Below are 23,077 nucleotides of genomic sequence, written 5' to 3' on the forward strand. Positions count from 1 at the left end.
AAGTTCAAACTCACCTGCCACGCCTCAGAAACCATATATATATATATATATATATATATATATATAGTCGCTATGAATCAGAACTGACTGGTCGATGTTTAACAACAAGTTTTGCTATTCCCTTACTTTACAGTTTAGAAAGCTAAGGCACAGAGACCAACTGCAGCATGAGTAAAAAGGACAGTCCTTACTTAAAAGGAAGAAACTGACAATGATGGCCTTTCAGGCGCTATCTGATTTTCCTGGGATCAGCCTGAACTTCTGTTGTACTGTCTCTCCAGACCTGAATGGCAGGGACTGAACCAGGAGGCTGGAGGCCAGACTGGTCTGCATGTCACCTGTTGCTGGAATGAAGTCCATGGTTCCCAATCCTTCTTTGTACTTCCCTGAATGTGCCACTCCTGGAACAGTTCTGGAGCAAGGGAGGAGGAAGGTGAGGTGCTCTGGACCAGATGACTTTGTTCTGGTCCCTGACCTCTGCCCATATAAAATAAAGAACTTAGGGAAGAGGTGGTCTAAACCCCTACTCACAATAAAAGTACCAAGGTGTGGTGTTGGAGTTAGAGGAGAACTTTGGGGAGGTAAGCTGAGCCCAAGGGAGGGAGTGGGATACCTTCCCTTGACTGCAAGCCAGAAGAGGAAACTTCATGATGTCCCTTGAAGTTTGAGGAATCCAGTGGACTGATGCCTTATCCCCACCTACAAAGTTTGGGGAAGATAAACATACTGGCTGCTTTGATGGTGGAGCTAAGGTAAAAGACTCATTTCCCACGGCCTACATGAGCACCTCTTGTGACAGAGTTGGCATGGAATCTCTAGAAAGCCTCCTGGAGAATGAACAGACCTTGATAGAGAGATTGTGGAGGTGCTCCTTGGTGTTGGGGATTCTGGGCTCCCTGAGGCCTGTGTGAAATACCCTAGTCAAGGGAAACAAGGAACAGTTCCAGATGGAGGCTTACCACAGTTCCTGACCATGCCTGTACTGGGCTGGGGGCAGCTTTGAATTCCCAGCAAGAGAATTAACAATGCTGTGGGCCTGGACTGAGTGAAGCCTGTTTGTGGGGTGTGCAGTGACTGTATTTCTCTACCAAGAAGCATGCTGGGCCTCCCAGGTTTCCACCCAGCCAAGTGACCTGCTTACAGAAGAGATTTAAAGGGCCAGTGGAAGACAGAAATGAGGTGCTTTCTGATTCCACAAGCTGTGCTGGGTCAACATCATGGTGACATTTGTCAAATGCTGTGGCATTCAGAGGAGGGCTTCTTTTGTTGAACTCTGGTGAAGAAAGGGTTTAGCAAGTGTGGTGAGGTCCACAGTTAGGGTGAGCAGCCCAAACCCTAAGACTGTCAGAAAACTTGCTCTCTTGTGGGCCTGCGGCCAGGGGTGGGCAGAGCCAAGACCCAACCAAAGAAAGGGCCTGCGATGTCTGAGAGTAAAGGGCAATTAACAAAAAAAACCCAAAACACTAAGTCAATTCCTACTCATGGCGACCCCCACGTGTGTCAGAGTAGACCTGTGCTAATAGGTTTTCCAGTGACTAATTTTTCATAAGTAGATCAGTAGGCCTGTCTTCCCACCTGCCTCTGGGGCACTCAAACCTTTAACCTTTTGGTTTAGCAGCTGGGCATATTAACTGTTTGCAACACTCAGGGTCTCGGTTAATTTCAGTGACTTACCACTGGCTCCTGTCATGTACTCACTCAAATCTTGTCACATTAAGAAACTCAACCCGAATTCAGACTCCAAACGATCCCTTCCTTAACCACCCTCCCTCCTCTTCCTCTGGCCACCCCCTCAGCCCCGTGGAAGGAAAACCACAGCTGAAACCCGTCAGACTGAAATGCTCATGGCTGACAATGCAGGTTCTCCCGCAGCCTTTCCTAACCTTTTTTGGGTCTGATACTCTGCCAGCAAATTCTTGGAAAATGTAAGATTCTCCTGAGAAAATTGGCGGATGCTTATGTGCCCACGACACATCTATTATCTGGGTCTGCATTCCCTACCTACCTAGTGGACAACCCTCTGAGAGCAGCTGAGGAGTGAAGGGTGCATGGATGGGGCAGGGCTTACACTCCTCAAATCTCTGTTTTGGGTGGCTGCTGCAGTGGGAGGTCTCCCTGAGCCTGGGAGGGGAGGGCAGTTGTCCTAAGCCTGTTGTGTCCCAGCTTGTTAACTCCTAAAAAGGAATCCCTTAATAGTGGAATTTCCGAAAGTGTGCCAAGTGGCGGGGTGCAAGATTTCCTATGCACCAAGAGGGTGGTGCCAGTTCGGGGGTGGCCTTCTCTAATCCTACCTCTTTGAACCATCCCTATGAAGAAGGATGGGCCTGTCTTGGACAGTGTGATCAGCTTGTTTCTTTGTTGTTGTTGTTGGTTTCTGTCCATTTGGCTCTGACTCATGGTGGCTTTATGTATTGCTGTTAAGTGCCATCAAGTCGCTTCTGACCCCTAGCAACCCTGTCTAGGGTGTTGTGTGGTCCTGAACTACCCTTCCCGTTGTTGGGATGTTGGAGCCCATTGCTGCAGCCACGGTGTCAATCCATTACCTGGAGAGTTCCCTCATTTTCCCCGACCCTCTGCTTTACCAAACATGATACTCTTCCAAGTATGTTTCTTAATTACCTGTGTATGTTTGAGCTGGATGTATGGAACCAGGACATGTAACTGGTTGGAGATAGCTCTCCCTCACAGTTCTAACTTTGGAAAGAAAGGATTAGGCTGTGTCCTGACTTTGTCACTTTTAAACCTGTGACCTCAAGAAAATCCTTTCACTTTTTTGGATCTCATTGGCATCATGTATAAACACTGTCTTAGGAGCTCTGGTAGCATAGTGGGTTATGAGTTGGGCTGCTAGCCACAAGGTTAGCAGTTCAAATCTACCAGGTGCTCCACAGGAGAAAGATGAGACTTTCTGCTCATCAAAGATTTACAACCTTACGTGGTCACTATGAGTCAGAACAGACTCCACGACACACAACCACCACCACCAGTATTGTTGTTAACTACCACCATAGACATTGTCTATCCACAACTTCCTCCCAAGGCCACTATGAGCACTCAATGTCTGACAAGGCTCTAGCTGTGGGACCTTGCTTGGCTGAAATTGCTGGGCTGACCCCACTGGTAAAAAACCAGCTGAAGGTGTGCCACCTCCCCAGCTGACCCCCTTCTCTTCATGGCCAATGAGAAGTTTGGATTCTTCTGCTAATGCCTGCAAGAGAGGCTTTCCAGAGTGCAGTGGGCTGGGAGCTCAGGCTCTCCTAAGCCAGTTCCTGTCCTGGGTGTCCAGCTGGAATAAACACCTGGCTTCCTGTCTCTTCCTCTGCCTTAGTGGGCCAACAACTCCAGGCTGGATCTGAAAATTGGAGCTGATTGAAGAAAAAGAGGGGGAGTGGGCATGTGTGTGCACTTGTTCTTGGGCTCACGATGTGGGGAAGGAGTGTCACAGGGCTCTGGCACAGTCTGGTTCCTCAGGGCACTGCAAAGGGAAACTTGGCGAAGGTTGCAGGGCACCTGGCTCCTGGGTGGTTTCCTTTGGGGCTGAGCAAATGCCCAGGAGCCTGCCATCCAAGGTGCAACAATCTTCCTCTACCGCCCCTGCAGGAGATCAGTGGTCCTTCAGTTGTACAGAATGCCATCTGGCATCTAGAGACCCAGGTGGGGATCAACTCTGACTCACAGGAGACCTGAGTGCTACTTGCATAATGTGGCCCCTGGTGGGCCCTCTTTGGGATATGAGCCATCATCTGTGAGGTCATTAGGGAGTCGTGCACCCAGAGTAAGTTCAACAGTGGGCAGAGGGCAGCCTGAATGTCAGCCAGCAGGAGGGGCACAGAGGAGACCCTTGGCACTTTCTGTGGCCTTAGTTGCCCATTCAGCTCTCAATGGCTTCCAACTGTCCTCAGGGACCCTCAGAGCAAGGTGGTTGGAGGGTTGTTCCACCTCTGTGTCTTGTAAGGCAGGAGAGATAGTAAGGAGTAGGGGAGGAGATAGATGGCTTATTCTGCAAAATGTCCCTAAGAGGCTCTTCAGGCTGGATTAGTGCCCATGACCACCCCTGTTGGGGCAGGAACATAAGCCCTGGAGCCCCCTGAGACCCCTTTCCCTCCCTCAGGAGGTAACCAAAATGAGAGAAAAGAGTGTGTGTGTATGTGCACATGCACAGGGTGGGGTGAGGAGCTGTGTTTAGAGACAGAGGCATAGAGAAAGGCACCCAGTGACAGGACAAGCAGGAGAGTGGGAAAGCTAGACAGAGACTGACAGGTGAAGAGGTTAGAGCTGGGAACTGCGCACACAGAAATTGGGGACATAGAGCCTGAGAGAGGGGCTGGAAAAATGGCAGTAAATATGTGTGTGTGTGTGTGTGTGTGTGTGTGCATGAGAGAAAGAAAGAGAAGAAGAAGGATGAGAGAGGGAAAGAGAAAGGGAGGGAAGAGGTGCAGAGAAAGAGGGACATGAGAGGGGGAGGTTGGAAAAGAGAGAAAGATCAGAGGAGGTGTGGGGGAGAGACAGCTGAGAGAAAGAGAAGAAGATGGAGAAAGAGAGAGACGGAGGGAGAGGAGGCCGAGGAGATGGAGGTGGAGGGGTGGAGCAGTTAGAAGCAGGCAGGCTGGGAAGCAGGGAGGGATGGGCAGGGGGCGGGCGAGAAGCTGCCAGTGACAATTACGTCTGGGTCCAAGCAAACATGAGGCAGCTGCCAGCCGGCAGTCCCGTTCTCCTCTTCTGGCTGCGAGGGGGGAGGCCGGCAACAGTTTCCTTCAGCGCCCAGGATGCAGCGAGCCAAGGTAGGCACTAGCAGTGGGGTATGGAGTTGGGGTTTCTGGAGGTTGCACCACTGGATATAGGGAGCCCTGTTGTGCCTCCTTCTTAGACTCCATCCCCTGATGTCCCCATAGAGTTGTTTTTGGGAGAGGGAGTGTTGGCTGTCCTGCCTGGAGGCTAGACTTCAGGGTCTCCTGTGGATGGGAGAGACTTCAGGTGTTTATGTAACGGAAGCTGGACACAGGACATGCTTGGGATCAGCCCCATGCCTGGCCCTGCTCAGTTAATCCCTGAAGCACATGACAGAGCACTGACCAGAGCCTGGGTCCCGCAGCCTTTAGAGTCAGGAGAGGCATGAATGTGGGGAAAAGGATGTCTTATACTTGAAGGCTGGTGAATGAAGACATCATTTAATGCATCAGTCAAGTAATGAATGAAAGCTCATGTCTAAAAGGGCTCAGACAGGGACCATTAACATACTAATACCCCCCTCTCTGGGACTATTGGGAGGCTGGGGAAAGATCATGTAAAGAAACACCTGACACAGAGTAAGAACTCAATAAATAAAGGAAGGGGTGGGGAAGAATAGGAAGATTAATGAAATGAGGATGAATGAGGGAGAGGAAACTTTACCAGGACAGGGTTAAATATGTTCTGTGAGCTTCCCGCAGGCTTGGGACAGTCCTGCTTTGGAAGCAAGAAGAGGGCACCAGAAGTAGGTCTATCTGGTCAAGGACCGTTGTTAAACAGTGATTAAACAAGGTTGCCAGCATTTCTTCCTCTTGTAGAAGTCTGGTGGTGGTGATGGTAGTGGAGGCTGTGTGCCACCTTGGTTCTGACACGTAGCCACCTTGTATAGGCTCTCCAAGGCTGTAAATCTGTACAGGAGTAGAAAGCCTCATCTTTCTCCCATGGAATGACTAGTAGATTCGAACTACTGACCTGGCCGTTAGCAGCTCAGCTCGGCATCCACTACACTACCAAGGCTCCTTTGCAGGAGTCTGGAGGGAGGCAAAAGAGAGCTGGCTTGGAGGCTTCGTGGGCAGCAGGCTCTTGGACTTCATCTCTTGCCTTTACAATCCTAGCATTGGCTCTCATCCAAGAAGCTACTGCAAAGTTCAGCATTCTACAGGAGTTCCGGCTAGCCCATGCAGGCGGCAGGAAAGGAGGAAAGGCAAATTAGGGTATTCTGAGTTAAGTGGAGTCCCTGAGTGGTGTTAAGTGGCTAAGTGCTCAGCGACTAATGAAAATTTTGGCAGTTTGAACCCACCCAGAGACGCCACAGAAGAAAGTCCTGGTGATCTGCTTCCTAAAGATCACAGTCATTGAAAGCCCTGTGTAGCAATTCTACTCTGAACACCTGGAATCCCCATCATTTGGAATAGAATTGATGGTAACTGGTTTGGGGATTTTGTTTGATTGGTTTGGTTTTTGTGAGTGAGGAAGAATGGATACTGGGTTGGCATCTTACAGGCTCTGCCCTGGACAGGATGGGTTCCTACCTCTATTTTCCCATGAGGGAGGACAAACAACCCAGAGCAGGCTGTGGCTGCAATCAAGCTGCTCAAAGACTCTACCCCAGAGCACAGGATAACCCTTCCCTGGCTGGTCCATCCTCCAGGGGTTCCAGGAGGACTGACAGAGAGAGGTAAAGGCTTGAAAGCCCTTTGGATGTACTAACAGGGGGCATTGAAAAGGTGCTTTCTCTCCTCTTATCTTAGGTCCCTACAGGCAGGCAGGCCGAGGCTGAGAGAAACTCACCCACAGTTAGGTGCTTACTGCACATGGTCCTGTGTGCACAGGTCACATGTGCTTGTCCATCTGAGCGTCCATCTGCATCACCATAGAAACCTGTGTTCACAAGCTGACCTGCATGTACACTGAGAGGTATCCATACAAATGTGCCCACAGCCAGCTCTCTGCCCACCAGACAGAATGACCATTCTCCTTCCCTTGCTTGTCCTCTGCTGGCTCTAACTGCCAGAAGGTCACCTTTAGAAGCTGGCCATTCCTGTCCCTCCTAAATGGACAGAGGGAACGACTCAAGTCCTGCAAGTATATCTGGGCCTTCCTTGGCCACTGTGACCCACCTTACTCTTCTCTGCCCTCCACCAGGTGATACAAGGGACCACTGAGTCTCAAGGCATTTGATTCTTGCCCCGTGGCTGATCTGATCAGAGGTGGGAACAGGTCCCATATTTCCTGGTGCTGGACTACATAGGGCCAGTGGTCCTAGTGGGAAGCCACTGAGGGGCTGGGGATTGTGAAAACAAACAAAAAACAAGCTTCCTGTTTAGTGGCCTCAGGGGCCAGAGCACAGGGTGGCTGCCCCCACTAACACCTCATTCATGTAAAAACACCTGGACCTTCTTCACACACTTCCCAGGCCATCACTAACCTGACAGCATCCCATTGTCATGACTCCAGAGAGCGGGAAGGTAGCCGTTTCTCAGGCCCAGCAGCTGACCCGGCAAATGCAAGAGGGTGTGAGGAGAAAGGAGCGGCCCAGACAGCAGGTTCTGCGCTCATGGTTGGGTTGGGGGAGGGAGGGAGAGTCTGTCTTTGCTGCCCATCCTGCCCACCAGTAACCTCTTCCAGCCTCCTGATGGGGAAGGGACTTTAATTTGCTCTTCTATTTTCAAAGATGGTAACCAGGGCCCAGGGCTGGGATGGGAGAGGAAAGTGGCCCTGCTTCTGGTCTCCAGGTGGACTCTGGGAGAGGACTGATAGAAAGAGGTAAGGGCTTGAAAGCCCTTTGACTACAGTGACAGGGCACATTGATGCAGGCCTGTTGGGGATACCAGGACACTCCAAGCACAGGACTGGGGCCTCCACTTGGATTATCTCTCTGAGTCCTCATGGCTACCCATGAACTATTGTTCCCACTTTACAGATGAGGAAACTGAGGCCTGCTCTAGGCTGCAGCTGGGATTTGAACCCCGTCCTGTCATACCCCAAAGCTCTGTTCCCTGGGGCTGGAGGCTCTGGGAGAAGACTACAGGGAGAGGGTCATAAATTCAAGTAGGCAGCTACAGAGGGGCCACATCCCCTCACACCAGGCTCCCATGGGCTTGCAGCCTCCAAACCTTCTAGAGGGCACATAACCCAGGCCCCTTGGGTTAGCTATGTGACTTGAAACTACACAGCCCCTCTCTGGGCCACAGATTCCAGAGCTGTAAAGGAAAAGACATCAATGTCTTAAATTCAGAGCCTCTTTTCTAATCAGAATCTTCCTCAAGAGTGGGGAGCTGCTTTGCTGGATCAGGGCTGGGGCTTGAAGCCCATTGAGTGAGTAAACCCATCTATGCAACTCCCAGGAGCAGGTGCAAGGCCTCTGAGTTTCCAAGGCAAAGAAAGAAAGGGCAGAGAAGTTGGCAAATTTCCATTTTCTGGCCACAGACCCAGGGCAGAAAGGAGACTGAGGGCGGGGGAGGGCATGGTGAGTCATCAGAGCCCTCCCCCGTCAGCGCTCATCCCCAGCTGACTGATGTTTCCCTAGAACAGGTGCATCTGTCAGCTGTGATCAGCCCACGGCCCAGCACACCACAGAGCAGCCATGTGACAGGGAGAAAACCAAGGGGACCTGCGGGTGCCAGCGTTGGGGTGGGATGGGGGCTGGGGGTAACTGCCTGCACTGAGCTAAAGCAGAACAACTCAGAAGGGGGCCTGGCCTCCCTGCTTTGATCCGTAGGGGGGTCTCTGCCCCACCTGCCCTCTCTCAGACTGGGCTCTACTTCTGGGCAACTGCTGGTCTTGTCTTCACTGGCCTGGCCACCAGCTGTGCCCATTACCCTCAGTCCTGTATCACATCATCACATCCAGCACCTGGGCAGACCTCCTGTGCTGTGGCTGCTACAACCTGTGCCCAGCATGTCCTGCTCTGAGATCATTTCACCAGGTGGAGGCACTCTGAGCAATGACCTTGAGGACCCAAGTTCTAGCCCCAACTCTGTCCTGTTAATTGTGAGCTTGGGAGGGTCTGTCCCTTCTCTGGTCCACAGACTCTCCAATTGGGTCAAAGATATGTTTGCAGCCTCTTCCAGAACTCCACCTGGGCTCAGGGCCCTATGCTGACCTGGTGGGGGGCTGGGTAGCTGAGAACCAAGGGTGAACTACCACCCAAAGTGCCACAATGCAGATCTCCCTGTAAGCACCCCACACACATGTGCCTGCTGGCCTGTCGCAGTCCTGAACCCTGCCATTTGGTATTGAAGGACGCTGGCCAGTAGAGGGCAGTGGCTTGGGGAGGAGGCCACTGTACCTCCAGGCCATCAGGGGCTTTGCCTCAGTTGGACACCCTCCCCACCCCCCACCCCCGGCCCCTTTCATGTATTAGCTGAGTGTCCTCAGGTTAGCTCCTAGTACCCTGTTGTTATTGTTGTTGTTAAGTGTTGTTGAATCGGTTCCAACTCATAGCAACCCTGTAAAGGCTTTCCAAGGATTGACTGGTGGTTCAAACTGACCTTGTGGTCACTTAGCTCTCAGACAACTGAGCCCCTATACTAACCCATGAGCCCTGTCCCTTGCACGTAGCAAGAGCTCAGTATAGACTGGGAGTTTTAATATTATTATTTTCTGATTACCAAGTAGTGCTGGGAATAGGCACCTAGACAAGATGTGTGCCATGAGCATCTGGAGTAGTCAGTCTGGGGTGAGTGTGAGGTCCTTGTTCTAAGGGGGAGGTGCTCAGGCCCCTGTGTGGGCAGGTTCACAAGGACAAACTCAGTCTCTCTGGCAAGGCTAGCTCCCTGGCCTGCAGCTGTCAAGGGAAGGTGCAAAAATGAGACTCCCTCAAGCCTCCCCATCCCAAATCCTTGGGGCCTGCACAACGCGACGCCCACCACTGCTTCCTGCCATCTGTCCCTAGTGATGGAAATAGAGAAAGTGACGCTGGGCGTGGGTGATCAGAGAGCCAGCCCACACGCCACAGCCTTACCTCTGAGTCCTGGGGAGGGCTGCAGAGGCGAGGCAGTCCCACACCTGAGTCCCTGGGTGTCCCCAACCATCTGAACACCTGGAGGAAGAGGGGAGAGTTAGAGCACCTGCCAGGCCCAAATTGGGAGAGCTCTTCTCTCCACAGACAAGGCCCAGAACTTCCTAGCTCCAAACCTGAGCTGCATTTTCAAATCAACTGAGGAGCTTTATAAAAGTAGAACAGCCCAAGCCCCACCGGATCAAATAATGCAGCGCTTAATGCACAGATTACGGGAAATGTGCCTCAGGTGACTCTGAGGTGCAGCCCGTTGGAACAGCTGGATTGGGTCTTCCTGAAGGGTTGGCCCTACTCAAAGCACTGGGCAGTCAGACCTTTTCAGGGAACGAGAAGGGTGAATAATTATCACTCCTGGTTGTCTGCTCAGAACTGGGCTGAATGCTTAGTACATGTCACCTTATTTAACCTTTCCATAACCCTGTGAGAGTCCTGTTGTGGTGCTGTAAAATAAACACTAGACCAAAACGTTGGTTGAACTACAAGGTCGGTGGTTCAAATTTACCAGCTGCTCCTTAAAAACCCTATATGGGATCACTATGAGTCAGAACTGACTTGACCACACATAACAACAACAACACAACCCTGTGAGGGTATATTGTTATCCCCATTTTGCAGATGAAGAAATTGAAGCTCAGAGCAGTTAAGTACTTTGTCCAGGGTCTTCCAGCCAGTTGGGGAGGGATAGGATTCAAGTCACTGACTGACCAAAGACCTCTCCCCACTATTATGTTGTTGTTAAATGCTGTCAAGTTTGTTCTGACTCAATGTGACCCACCAAGAACTAGATCTCCTGTGACCTGTATATGGTTTCCAAGGAGTAACTGGTGAGCTTAAAATGCCAACCTTCTAGTCCAAACCAACTTATATGGGATATGGCACCAAACTTCCTGAAATACTCCCCCAAGTATGACCTCCCAGGTTAGGTATGTCCTCTGAACCAGTGTCCAGTGAATGTGTCCTGGTGGGCCTTATGAAGCCATGCAAAGCTATGCCCCCATCCTTAAACATCTATGAATGTTTGGGAGAATTTAGCTCTATGTTACGCATACGTAACATTGCCTCTGGAGTAAGGAGTCTGGCGCTCTAACTCAGGTTTGCCAGGGCCCCTGTGCCGCGTTCCACCTCTGCCAAGCTTTCTCAGGCAACTCTTTGGGGGTTGCCTGTGGAGTTGAGCTGACCAGACCCAGAGAGACGTAACTAGTGCCTTCTTTCCACAGAATGAAAATGTGGCCGTTGTGCAGGAGGTAGTGAGAAGGACCAGCACGCTGTGGGGAGTTGGGATCACAAGGTGGAACATTTTGCTCCAGGTTCTGGTATTTTGTTTATAATGATCTGGGCTCTATCTGTCTGAGGAATGGTGCCATTTGTCTGGATGAGGGTGGTCCTGGTACAGAACCAGGACCATACTCTGGGGGAACAGGGAGGCATGATGGCAGATCTTTCCATATGTTGGTGGTGACAGGCTTCTCAGAAACTCGGGAGTCACCTTGACTCTCCATTATTGCCCACATCTACAATAGTTCATCGATAGTTCATCACACAGATTACCCCACCCCCACCCCCCTCGCCTATTCCCCTGCCTTGCCTGCACTTCAGCAACTTTCTGGTTGACTAACCTCTTTGCCCCCAGCCCATTCTCAATGTGTTCCATTAGGTGATTTTCCTGAAACAAACATGGCTGGCCTCTAGCTGGGACTGGGTGGAAGAGAGGACTGTGCCCTGCCAGAAGGCTGCCCCAGACCATCTAACTGCCACATTTGAGAACCCTCTAGAGCTGTGCTGACCAACAGAAATATAGTGGGAGCCAGAGATGCAGGTCAAAATGTCCTAGAAGACACATTATAGAAAGTTAAAAAAAGAAAAAATATTTTTCATAATAGATTTTATTTAACTCAATGTATTGCATTAGGCAATTCTGCTGCACAAGACCTTTTGAACGTGTTGAAGAGCAAAGGTGTCAGCTTGAGGACTAAGGTGCGCCTTGTCCAAGCCAAGGTATTTTCAATAACTTCATATGCATGTGAAAGCTGGACAATGAATAAGGAAGACCATAGAAGAATTGATGCTTTTGAGTTATGGTGTTGGAGGAGAGTATTGAAAGTGCCACGGGCTGCCAAAAGAACCAACGGATCTGTGTTGGAAGAAGTGCAGCCAGAGTGCTCCTTGGAGGCCAGGATGGTCAAACTTCGTCTCTCATACTTTGGACATATTGGCAGGAGGGACCAGTTGTTGGAAAAGGATATCATGTTTGGTAAGATGGAGGGTCAGAGAAAAAAAGGAAGACCCCAATGAAATGGATTGGCCAAGTGGCAGCACAAATGGGCTCAAGTGTGGCAACAATTGTGATGTTGGCCGGGCAGTGTTTCATTTTGTTGTGCATAGGGTCACTATGACTCGGTACCGACTCGATGGCACCTAACAAAAACAAAATACTAAATATCAGATTCCCTGGATGTTGAAAATTATTGACATGATCAGCTGTTAACCAGAGCGTTGGAAGTTCAAGTTCATCTCGGAAGAAAGGCCTGGAGATCTAGTTCTGAAAAAGCAGCCATTGAAGTCCCTCTGGAGCACAGTTCTACTGGGACTCACATGGGAGGGCTGCCACGAGTTAGTGATGACTCCATGGCAATTGGATTAAAAAGTTAAAAAGTTAGAAATCCATTGTGTATTTTACACTCACAATATACCGCAATGTGGACTAGCCACATTTCAAGTGCTCAGTGGCGATGGTATTAGACAGCTCAGACCTGGAGGCACCAGCCCACTGAACTGAGCAGACCCTTCGGCCTCCAAGATGCAAGGAGCACAAATCTTCCAGACTTCAGCTGAGCATACCTTCAACATTTTTGTCTTTATCTGCAGCAGCGTGTGCCATTATTGCTGATGTTTTCCTTTAAATTAACTCACGTTTTAAATTTTAGCAAATTCACTTAAGTGAGACTCTTTAAATCATCGTTGTAAATGGCAAGCTGATAGCAATCTCTGAAGTAGAAAGTAACTATAACAATACCATGCAAACATCACTCAATGCCTGGCCCCTCTGTGTTGCCTGCTGTCTCTCTGACGCTCCCTCCCTCTCTTTGGAAAAGAGACAATTATGATTATTGAGCAGATGTGTGTCCCAGGCACCCAGAGTCTAAATCGTCTCCCAGATCTCACTGGGGCATTTCCTATATGTCTGGTGGTACGGCCCCACTACCTGGGGTCACTTCCTCTGACCAAAGACCATGAGGACGCACCTGCAGCTCAACAAAGGGGATCTCTTTCCTGCTCACAGAGAACACACTCCCTGGGAACTGTGGGTGGCTGGGAGAAAGAAGGATTTGAGCTTTGTTTGGGTGATTTGAGGGAAGGTGTAAGGAAGACAGGATTTACTGTAGATTTGATGCTGTCAGAAAACAAGGGCAATTCCAACTCATCATGATCCTGTGTGTCACAGAGTAGATCTGCCCCAGAGGGTAGTTTACCAGATTACCAGGCTGTTCTCCTGCAAAGTTATCAGGTGGGTTTGACCCGCCAATCTTTTGGTTATCAGTCTTAATCATTTACCACCAGGACTCCTTTGTTGAAGTGCTAGAGGGAACATTCCCCTGGGAGTTGGCCCCTATTTTAGTGGGAGAGGGAGCAAAGGGCATTAAACATGTCTATCTTGATTGGCCGCATTCTCTACATGCCTACTTCTAATGACTTCCCCTCCATATTATCTTAAAGTAACACATTTTGTAATACATTCATATTACTTGTGTGTCAGTCATCCTTTGCACACTGCTTTGGAAAGAATCCGGCACGATGGCAGAGACGTATCTGTAGAAAACAGCACCCATGTATATTAGGTTTCCATTGCTGACTGATCTCTCACAGCTGGTGCTGGAAATAGCCATGGTGAACAGAAACTGCTCAGTGGTGCCCACTCAGGGAGCGCCCAGGGCATGTGCTGTACCTGCCAAACACTAGATCTGCCTCTGCGTGATGAGGACAGAGGGACAGGAGCTCTGGTTGTCCCTGCAGTCCTTGTGGGGGCCCGGTGAAGCAGTGCTTTTCTTCTCAACTGCACATCTAGTTTCTTGACCAGCAGAGGCAGCCCGGCTGGATCTAGAAGCCAAAGGCAGTGAGTGGTGAGAGGTGTTGCCAGAATGGATGTAGCAGGAAGCGCACAGCCTCTGAAGCACTCAAAGACTCAAACTCCAGCTCAGCCTCCCACTCATCAGCCCCTCCTATACAAGGTTGTTATGAGTCAGAACCAACTCAATGGCACTTGATGACAACAACACCACCTCAGTATCCATGTCAGTAAAATCTAGGTGATGCCACAATTCTTACACAAATTAGGCAAAATATAAGTTTAGAGGTTCTGGAATTAGGTCCCAAATTGGGACTCTGAGCTAGTTACTAGGACTCTTGGAACCCCAGTTTCCTAATCTATAAAATAAGGGCTATTACTGTTATTGGTAAGTGCTGTCGAATCTGTTCCGATTCATAGCAACCTCAAATAGGCTTTCCGAGGCTGTAAATCTTTGCGGGACCAGAAACCTTCATCTCTCTCCCTCTGAGAGCAGCTGGTGAGGTCAAACTGTTGATGTTGTGGTTCAAAGTCCAGTGCTTATCCTGCAGAGCCACCATATACCCTCAAAATGGTGAGGGGGTGTGGAGACACTAACTCAAAAGGCTGGCATGAGCATCAAATAAATAATTGAAGCATTAGATTAAACAAACTAGGTCATCTAATTCAGTGCCCCCGACATGTTCGGTGTGTTTCCAACGTGGGGAGCTTTTGGACTTTCCACTACTGGTCTTGGAAGGCAGCTCAGAACTGCTCCTGGCCTGGCCCTGTGGGAGCTTGAAGCTTCCTATCTATCTGGGGCACGTGGCAGGGGCCCAGCACACCTGCAGCCTCTGCCCTGGAAGGAAGTTCGTGAGCCTCAGAGCTGACTGCAAGTCTGCAGGGCCAGCCTAGGGCACATTTCTGGGACATGGCCCTGAACAGCCACCACTGCAAGGTTTGCCCAATGGGAACTCTGTGTGACTCCAGGACTCAATTCCTCTGGTTTCATTGGTCTCTGCCATCCAACCCTGTCCATCCCCTGAGGCATGTGCAGGAGGAACAACTCAGTCAGGCAGGAAGCAGAAGAGAGATTCTCTGTTGAATTATGGAGAACATCAGGGAACTTTACCTGGTCAAACACAGAGACTTAGTGAAGGTTGTGCACACTTGTGTGTGTGTGTGTGTTTAATTTAAGGTTTTTATTGTGGATTGAGTGAAAGTTTACAGGGCAAATCATCAGTTTTACATTCAACAAATCATAAACCTTGTTTCCTTACAATGATTATAATCCCCTCCATGTACCATCAGTTAACAGTATTTCTATCCACTTTAGCTTTTTTTAAAAAACACACACAAAAAGAACCCACTCAAGCATATATAATAATTTACATCTCCAAAGGGCACATTCTGCAAGTCTGTTCCTGACCACCAGCTCTTAGTCCTTCTCTTCTTAGTCCATGAATCTAGAGTCCTCAGCCGCTCCCCCTATCCATGCCCCATCTCTGCCTCCATCTCTGGCACTGCTGTTTCTCTGGATAAGGTCCCGCATTCTACTTGTGCCTTCCTCTCTTGATGGTCCTAGGGTCCTCTGTTTCTGGACTGTAGGATTAACCACTCCCCTTTTTTTGTTACAAAACTTCTACCTTTACAATTGTGACAGTTGCAATTATTCATAATAACAGTTATTCACTATTGAATCTTATGAATCTTATCCCATCTATTTTCACCAGACCCATCCAGACAAGATGACAGCCATCCAGTGGGGACTGTTTCTTCCCTCCCTCCCCCATACTCTTAAACTAAACTCCCTCTTGAAACTTTGTAAGCCAGTCACTTCGTATCTCTATTGCCCCCTCATTTTAGGTAGCCAATGTCTAAGTTGCCCATCCCTATCTACCCTGTGTACAGAGTGGATAGCATTGATAATTGATTTGAAGATTCTTTCCCTCTCTGTTGGTATTTAGAGTAACTACCGCTCTGAGTATAGGTCAGGTTCATCATGAAGATGTATCTTCTGTCACCATAGCTATTCCAGTCTACTTATCCTTTCTAGTGGGAATGTCTCACCTTATAAGGTTCTGGATGGGACTCAGGATTCCACCTAAGGTCCTATACTCTGTAAAGGCTTTGCACGAGGCCTACGTCACTGGGCAAGTTGTAGAACCCCTTTTAGGTATTCCAATCAGTTATAGGCTGAAGGCGGGCTTACAAGTTTTCTCTAATCACGTTTCCCAACATTCCTTTCTATCCCACTCAAGTGTCTATTTTACAATAGTAGGCAAGGGAAACTAATATTCATAAGGCAGTCAAGGATTTTAGCATTATTTACCCTCTTCAAGCTATACCTAGATCCCTGTATCCCAGAGCCCTGTTGTTCCAAGGTTGAGTATGCATCACTATTTCCCTCTGTCCCACTAGGCCATGCAAACCTGTCTCAGTGTTCCCCTATCTATCTTGTTCTTCTGCCTCCTCCCCTCTTCTTGTATTGCCCTCCCCAACACCCAAAATAAACCCCCGACCCAACCCCATTGTGGTTACCTTACATTCCATTAGTTCTCCCTCCAGTTAAGACAGTCTGTTTTATCCAATAATCTACCTGAACTTCCCACCACCTGGATCTCTGTTCCTTGTATTTACCTTTGTTCACATTGTAATTGTTTTGATCACAGACTGACCGCCCAGATCCTCTGTTCTTATAATTTTATTCTGTTCTTGACTCTTCCATTTGTCAACTGAGTTCAGGTTGATGCTGCCATGTACGTCATTCTGTAGTTGTTGTCCATTCTTGTTGGTTCTCAGTCCACAGAACTTCCTTAGGATGTTTTTCATAGCAGGGTTGGCTTTGGCAACATCCCTTAGCTTCTGTTTATTCTGGAATTTTTTGATTACACCATCATATTTAATTGACAGCTTTGCTGGGTAGAGGATTCTTGGGTGGCAGTTTTTTTCTTTCAGGGTTTTATACATGTCTCCCCATTGCCTTCTTGCCTGCATGGTTTCTCTCAAGAAATCCGAGCTTAATCTGATCTGCTTGCCTTTGTATGTTATACTTCTATTTTCCCTAGCTGCTTTCAAGATTGTGTCTTTATCTTTGATTTTGGAGAGCTTGATTATTATATGTCTCGGTGATTGTCTTTTAGGGTCTATCCATCCTAGGGTTCGTTGAGCTTATTGAATGCTTATCTTTTCACTTTTCAGGATGTTAGGACAATTTTCTTCCAGAAGCTCTTCAAATATCTCCTTTGTGGACTTGTGTGATTCTTCTTGTTATGGAATGCCAATAATTCTTATGTTATTCCTCTTCATGTTATCCAACATGAATCTTAGGTCTTCTTCAGATTTCTTTATCCATTTTTGTGTTTGTTCTTCTAACTTAGTAGTGTTGAGAGATTTATCTTCTAGCTCACTAGTTCTGGCTTCTATCCCTTCAATTCTACTCCTTTGCCCTTTCAGTGTATTGTCCATTTCTGATATTCTATTATTAATTGTTTGGACCTCTTTCTGTAGATTTTGAATTGTTTCCAATGCTTTATCTATCTTATTTGATTGTTCCTGCAGCACTTTCCTGACTTCTTCCTTATTTTTCTCACACATTGCATAGTGTTTTGATACATTTTATAATCATTTTCCTGAATTCCTTCTCTGGCATGTCCAAAGCCTGCCCATCTTCCAGTATGGAGTGTAGGTCTACTTCCAGCTCATTTGTCTCAGTCAATTTATGTCGTTTCTGGACATGTGCAGATATGGTCATCTGCTTCTGTTTTTTAGGGGTTATCTGTAGCCTTAATACTTAGATGGGTATGTGTTTTGGTATTTTTTTATGCTTTCTGATTGCCTCCAGGTAGATGTGATCAGGAAATGGGCTTCCCTTTTCACTCTTCTTCTTGAGAAATTTCAAGATACCACTGTTGGTCCTTTTGACATAATTTAGGATTTAATTTTCAATTTATTTCCTTTTTTGTCTGTTTGTCCCGCTCCACAATCCCTGTTCAAGCCTTGTTTCTAGTTGCAAACATTTCAGGGCCAGCTGTGGCCATTTGGTTTTAACTGGGGACTGTCTCTTTAAATTTCAAGGAGCTCTGTGAGCATGAGTAGTAGAACCCTCCGAGTGTCCACTAGCTCAGGCACCCCTATAGTCACCTGAATGGAGGTGCACAGACAGCAAGAGACCAATGAACAGCTACCAAAAGAAAACAATGTTCACACCTTTATCTGTGCGGTTCTGCCAGGTGTCTGTGGCCACTCCGATCCTTCTCCCACTTGGTCTCACCCAAGATGGCGGCTTCTGGAGCAGCTGAGCGTCCTGGACTAGAAAGCAATGTATTTCTTGCTTTTGCCACAAATTCCCCCAGCTGTAAGCCTTCCAACCTTCTAAATATTCCTTTATATGTGGTTTAGAGTTCTGGGACCATCCCCTGAGTCTGTTTGGTCGGGTATTCTGTGTCGTTGTTGGCAGAGCTCTTCACTGCACTTCCACCCAATCCACCATCTTGTTTGTTTCCTTGTGTGTGTGTATTTTTTGGTGATGGATATATTTTTTTGAGATCATTGTAGTTTTACATGCAGTTGTAATGAACAATCCGGAGAGATCCCATATACCCTTTACCCAATTTCCCCCCAATTCTTGCAAAGGTATAGTAAAATACTACCAGTATCAGTGACATTCAGTTGATTTCAACTCATGGTAACCTCATGTCTGTCTGAGTAAAACTGCCTTCAGTGGCTGAATTTTCAGAAGTAAAACACTAGGTCTTTCTTCCAAGAGGCTTCTGAATGGATTTGAATCTCCAACCTTTCAGTTAGCAGCCAAGTGCTTAAGCGTTCTCACCACCCAGAGACTCTAGTCAAATACTTCAGCTTGGATATACAGTCCATTAAGCTTATTCATGAGCCCTGGTGTGGCACTGTAGGATAAGCACTGGACTGGCAATCACAAGGTTGGCAGTTCAATCCCACTGGTAGCTCTCAGTAAGCCAATACAGAGTCCCTATAAGTTGGAACTGACTCAACAGCAAACAATAACAATCTTACTCAGATTTCCTTTGTGTGTGTACGAACACATGCATGTGTGTATTTGCATGTCCACATGTGAGTACTTGCAAGCATTCAGTGTTAAAATATACAACTTTACCTAAATGTGTGTTGGTGTTGTTAAGTGTCTTAAGTTGGTTCCGACCCATAATGACCCTGTGTAGGGTTTCCAAGGAGTAGCTAGCTGGTGAGCTTGAACCACCATCCTTGCAGTTCAAGTGACTTTGCAGCCCAGCGCATTAATCCACAGCGCCACACTAAGACTCCTAAATGTGTGTAGGGTTATGTATTCACCACCAAGTCAACATGTTGAACATTTCCATCATCACAGGATCTCTCGAATTTCCCTTTTAAAGCCACACTCACTTCCCTCCTTACCCTTCCACCCTAAACCTGTTGTTGTTCTTGTTAAGCGCCATCTAGTCAGTTCTGACTCTTTGGAACCCTGCATAGAGTTTCTGAGGTACAGCTGGTGGGTTTGAACTGCCGACCTCGTGGTTCAGAATCTAGTGCTAATCCTACAGCACCATACCTGGAGTCTGGGAAGCCACTAAATCTGTTTTCTCATTTTCAAAATGTTATAAAAGTAGAGCCATATACTGTGTGACCTTTTGAAATGGTCCTTTTCACTCCGCAGAATCCTCTGTAGATTTTTCCAAGTCATGTGTGCATCCATAGTTCATTCCTTTTAATTACTGATTAGTATTTCATGATGTGGACTTACCACAGTATGCTTAACTATGTACCCATTAAAAGATATCTGGATGTGTTTCCAGTTCAGGGTCCTTGTAAATAAAGTTGCTATGTGAAGGTAAATTTTAATTTCTCTGGGATAAATTCCCAGAAACCTGGGTTGTAGGTAACTGTAAATTTGTGGTTAGTTACAGCTCATAACTATCCTGTGCACAGCAGAACCAAACACTGCCTGGTCCAGTACCATCCTCGCAACTGTTCCTGTTTTGAGCCCCTACGGCAGCTACTGTGTCAATCTAGCTCATTAAGGATCTTCCTCTTTTTTGCAGATCCTCTACTTTACCAAGCAAGGTGTCCTTTTCCAGAGACTGGATACCCCCTGATAACATGTCCAAAGTATGTGAGACGAAGTGTCACCATCCTTACTTCCAAGGAACATTCTAGCTGCACTTCTTCCAAGACAGATTTGTTTGATCTTCTGACAGTTTAGTGGTATATTTTATACTCATCACAAACACCATAATTCAAAGGCATCAATTCTTCTTCAACCTTCCTTATACAATGTGTCATTTGATTTTCTTCTTCTTCTTCTTCTTCTTCTTCTTCTTCTTCTTCTTCTTCTTCTTCTTCTTCTTCTTCTTCTTCTTCTTCTTCTTCTTTTAACTTTTTATTGTGAATTGAGTGAAGGTTTTTGGGCAAGATCATTAGTTTTACACTAAAAAAAAAAAAAAATAAAATAAATCATGCACTTTGTTTCATCTCTATGATTGCAATCCCCTCCACGTAACAACTGTTGTCCTGCTTCCCCCCTGTGGTCCTACATACAGCTAGCCTCTTTCAAACCTAAATATTTGTGGGATATATAAAAATATACATATCCTGCTCTTCCTCCCACACCCATTCAGCCTGTGTCTCTGTATCCATGTATCTACCCTCAGGCACTGTTGCTCCAAGGTTGAATATATATCACTATTTACCTCTATCCCCTTTAGTCCTTGTATACTTCCCCGTGTCTTCACCTGTTTTCATCATTTTCAACCTTCCTCTTCTTGTATATTGCCCTTCCCATCACAAGAGCTGACATGTGTCTTCCCTTCCACTCTTGGTAACAGTCTAGGAATGTTTCTTTCAGCATGAAAACCATTTCTTCAGTTTTTACATTAGTGGTCTCATATAATAGTTGTCCTTTTGTGATGAACTTATTTCACTCAGCATAAAGCTCTCCATGTTATTTGGTGTTTCACAGATCCATTGTTATTCTTTAGCATTGCATAGTATTCCATTGTGTGTATGTACCAAAGTTTGTTTATCCATCCTTCCATTGATAGGCATTTAGGCTTTTTGCTACTGTGAATGGTGCTGTGATGAACATCAGTATTCATGTATTTACTTGTGTCCTGGCTCTTATTGCTTGTAGATATATACCAAGTAGAGGAATTGCTGGGTAACACAGTATTTCTACTTCCAACTTTTTGAAGAAGCATCACATAGTTTTTTCACATTGGTTGAACCATTTCACAGTTCCACCAGCAATGAAGGAGGATCCCAGTCTGCCCACACCTTCCCCAGCATTTGTTGTTTTCTGTTTTGTTTTGAGCTTTGCTATTAATGCTGGTGTGAGATGGTATCTCATTGTTTTGATTTGCATCTCTAGTGGTTACCAATCGTGCTGCAAACTGCAAGGTCAGCAGTTCGAAACTACTAGCTGTTCTGCAGGAGAAAGATGAGGCTTTCTGCTCCCATAAAGATTTATAGCCTTGGAAACCCTGTACAGGGTTGCTATGTGTAGGAACCAACTCCACGGCACATAACCACCAATCACCACCAGTGGCTAATGATCATGAACATTTCTTCATATGTTTGTTGGTTGCCTGAATGACTTCTTTGGTGAAATATCTGTTCATGTCCTGTGCCCATTTTTAAATTGGGTTGTTTGTCTTTTTCTTGTAGAGGTGTTGTAGTTTTCTATATATTTTTTAGATTAGTCCCTGGTCTAATATGTCATTGAAAAAATTTTTTCCTAGTCTGTTGGCTCCCTTTTTATTCTTTTGGCAAAATTTTTTGATGCACATAAGTATCTAATTTTTAGGGGTCTAGCTAACTATTTTGTGTTCTGCCGTTTGTGTGTGTTTAGTAATGTTTGATAGTGTATTTATGCCATGTATTAGAGCGTTTACATTTGTCACTGTTGTTTCACTGATGATCTTTATAGTTCTAGGTTTTACATTTAGATCTTTAATCCACATTGAGTTTGTTTCCATGTATGGAGTAAGATATGGGTCTTATTTCATTCTTCTGCAAATGGATTTTCACTTTTGCCAGCACCATTTGTTGAAGAGATTATCTCTTCCCATTTAATGTGGTTTGGTCCTTTGTCAAAGATCAGCCGACTGTATGGATTTACTTCTGGGTTCTCAATTTTGTTCCATTCATTTATGTATATTTAATTGTACTGGTACCAGGTGGGTTTAACCACTGTGGCTGTGTAGTAAATTTTGAGATCAGGGAGTAAAAGACTTCCAACTTTGTTATTCTTCTTAAGCAGTGCTTTGCTTATCCGAGGTCTCTTTCCTTTTCATATAAAGTTAGTGATCAGTTTTCCATCTCTTTAAAGAATGATCTTGGAACGTGTATTGGGATTGTGTTATATCTGTAGTCCTGTTCTGTTGTGATGTCAGCCATATAATTTCTTACACGTGTTATTTGCATCTTCTTCTTTTCTTTTGTTAGACTCTACAATGGTTTGTCAATTTCATTAATCCTTTCAAAGAACCAATTTGTCTTGTTAATTCTTTGTTTTGTTTTTCTGTTTTCTAATGCATTTATTTCTGCTCAAATATTTACTATTTCTTTTCTTCAGCTTACTTTACTGATCTTTTTCTAATTGTTGGAGATGTTGTATTAATGTGTTGATTTTGGTTCTTTCTTCTTTTTGGACGTGTGCATTTATTGCTAGAAATTGCCCTTATAAGCACTCCTTTTGCTGTATTCAAAAGGTTTTGGTAGGATATACTTTTGTTCTCATTTGAGTAAAGGAATTTTTTAATTTTGTTTTTTGTTTGTTCTATTATCCAATAGCTTTTCAACAGGGTGTTGTTCAATTTCCATGTATTTGATATTGTCTCCTCATCTTCCTACTGCTAATTTCTAATTTTATAGCATTCATTGTAATCTGCTTAGTAGTATTTCAATGTTTTAAAATTTATTGAGACTTTCTTTGTGGCCTAACACATGGTCTATTCTGGAGAATGCTCCATGTGCACTGGAAAAGAATGTGTATTGTGCTGTTGTTGGGTTGAGTCCTCTGTATATGTCTATGAGGTCAAGTTGGTTGATTGTATTAAGTTCTTCTGTGCCTTTGTTGAGTTTCTTTCTGGTTCTGCCCTTTATCAAAAGTGGTGTATTAAACCTTCATGCTTTTGCCTTTTCTTGATTTGATGTGAAGGTGTATTAAATTTTTTTGAGGTTGTTGTTGTTGTTGTTAAGTGCCGTCGAGTCGGTTCCGACCCATAGCGACCCTGTACAGGGTTTCCGAGGGTGTAAATCTTTACGGGAGT

At 46.3% G+C, this 23,077-nt stretch overlaps 1 protein-coding gene across 1 annotated transcript in view; it reads left to right on the forward strand.

Annotated features, from left to right (window-relative positions):
• The first annotated feature begins 4,719 nt into the window (after positions 1-4,719).
• Positions 4,720-23,077, forward strand: part of KCNIP3 (Kv channel interacting protein 3, calsenilin) — a 133,429-nt gene continuing 115,071 nt past the window's right edge. The window contains exon 1 of the mRNA XM_006873518.1: positions 4,720-4,781. Coding sequence (XP_006873580.1) covers positions 4,767-4,781 — 15 coding nt within the window. The 5' untranslated portion in view covers positions 4,720-4,766. The remainder of the gene's footprint in view (positions 4,782-23,077) is intronic.

This window comes from Chrysochloris asiatica, unplaced genomic scaffold (genome assembly GCF_000296735.1).
Source record: "Chrysochloris asiatica unplaced genomic scaffold, ChrAsi1.0 scaffold00245, whole genome shotgun sequence".
Taxonomy (NCBI): domain Eukaryota; kingdom Metazoa; phylum Chordata; class Mammalia; order Afrosoricida; family Chrysochloridae; genus Chrysochloris; species Chrysochloris asiatica.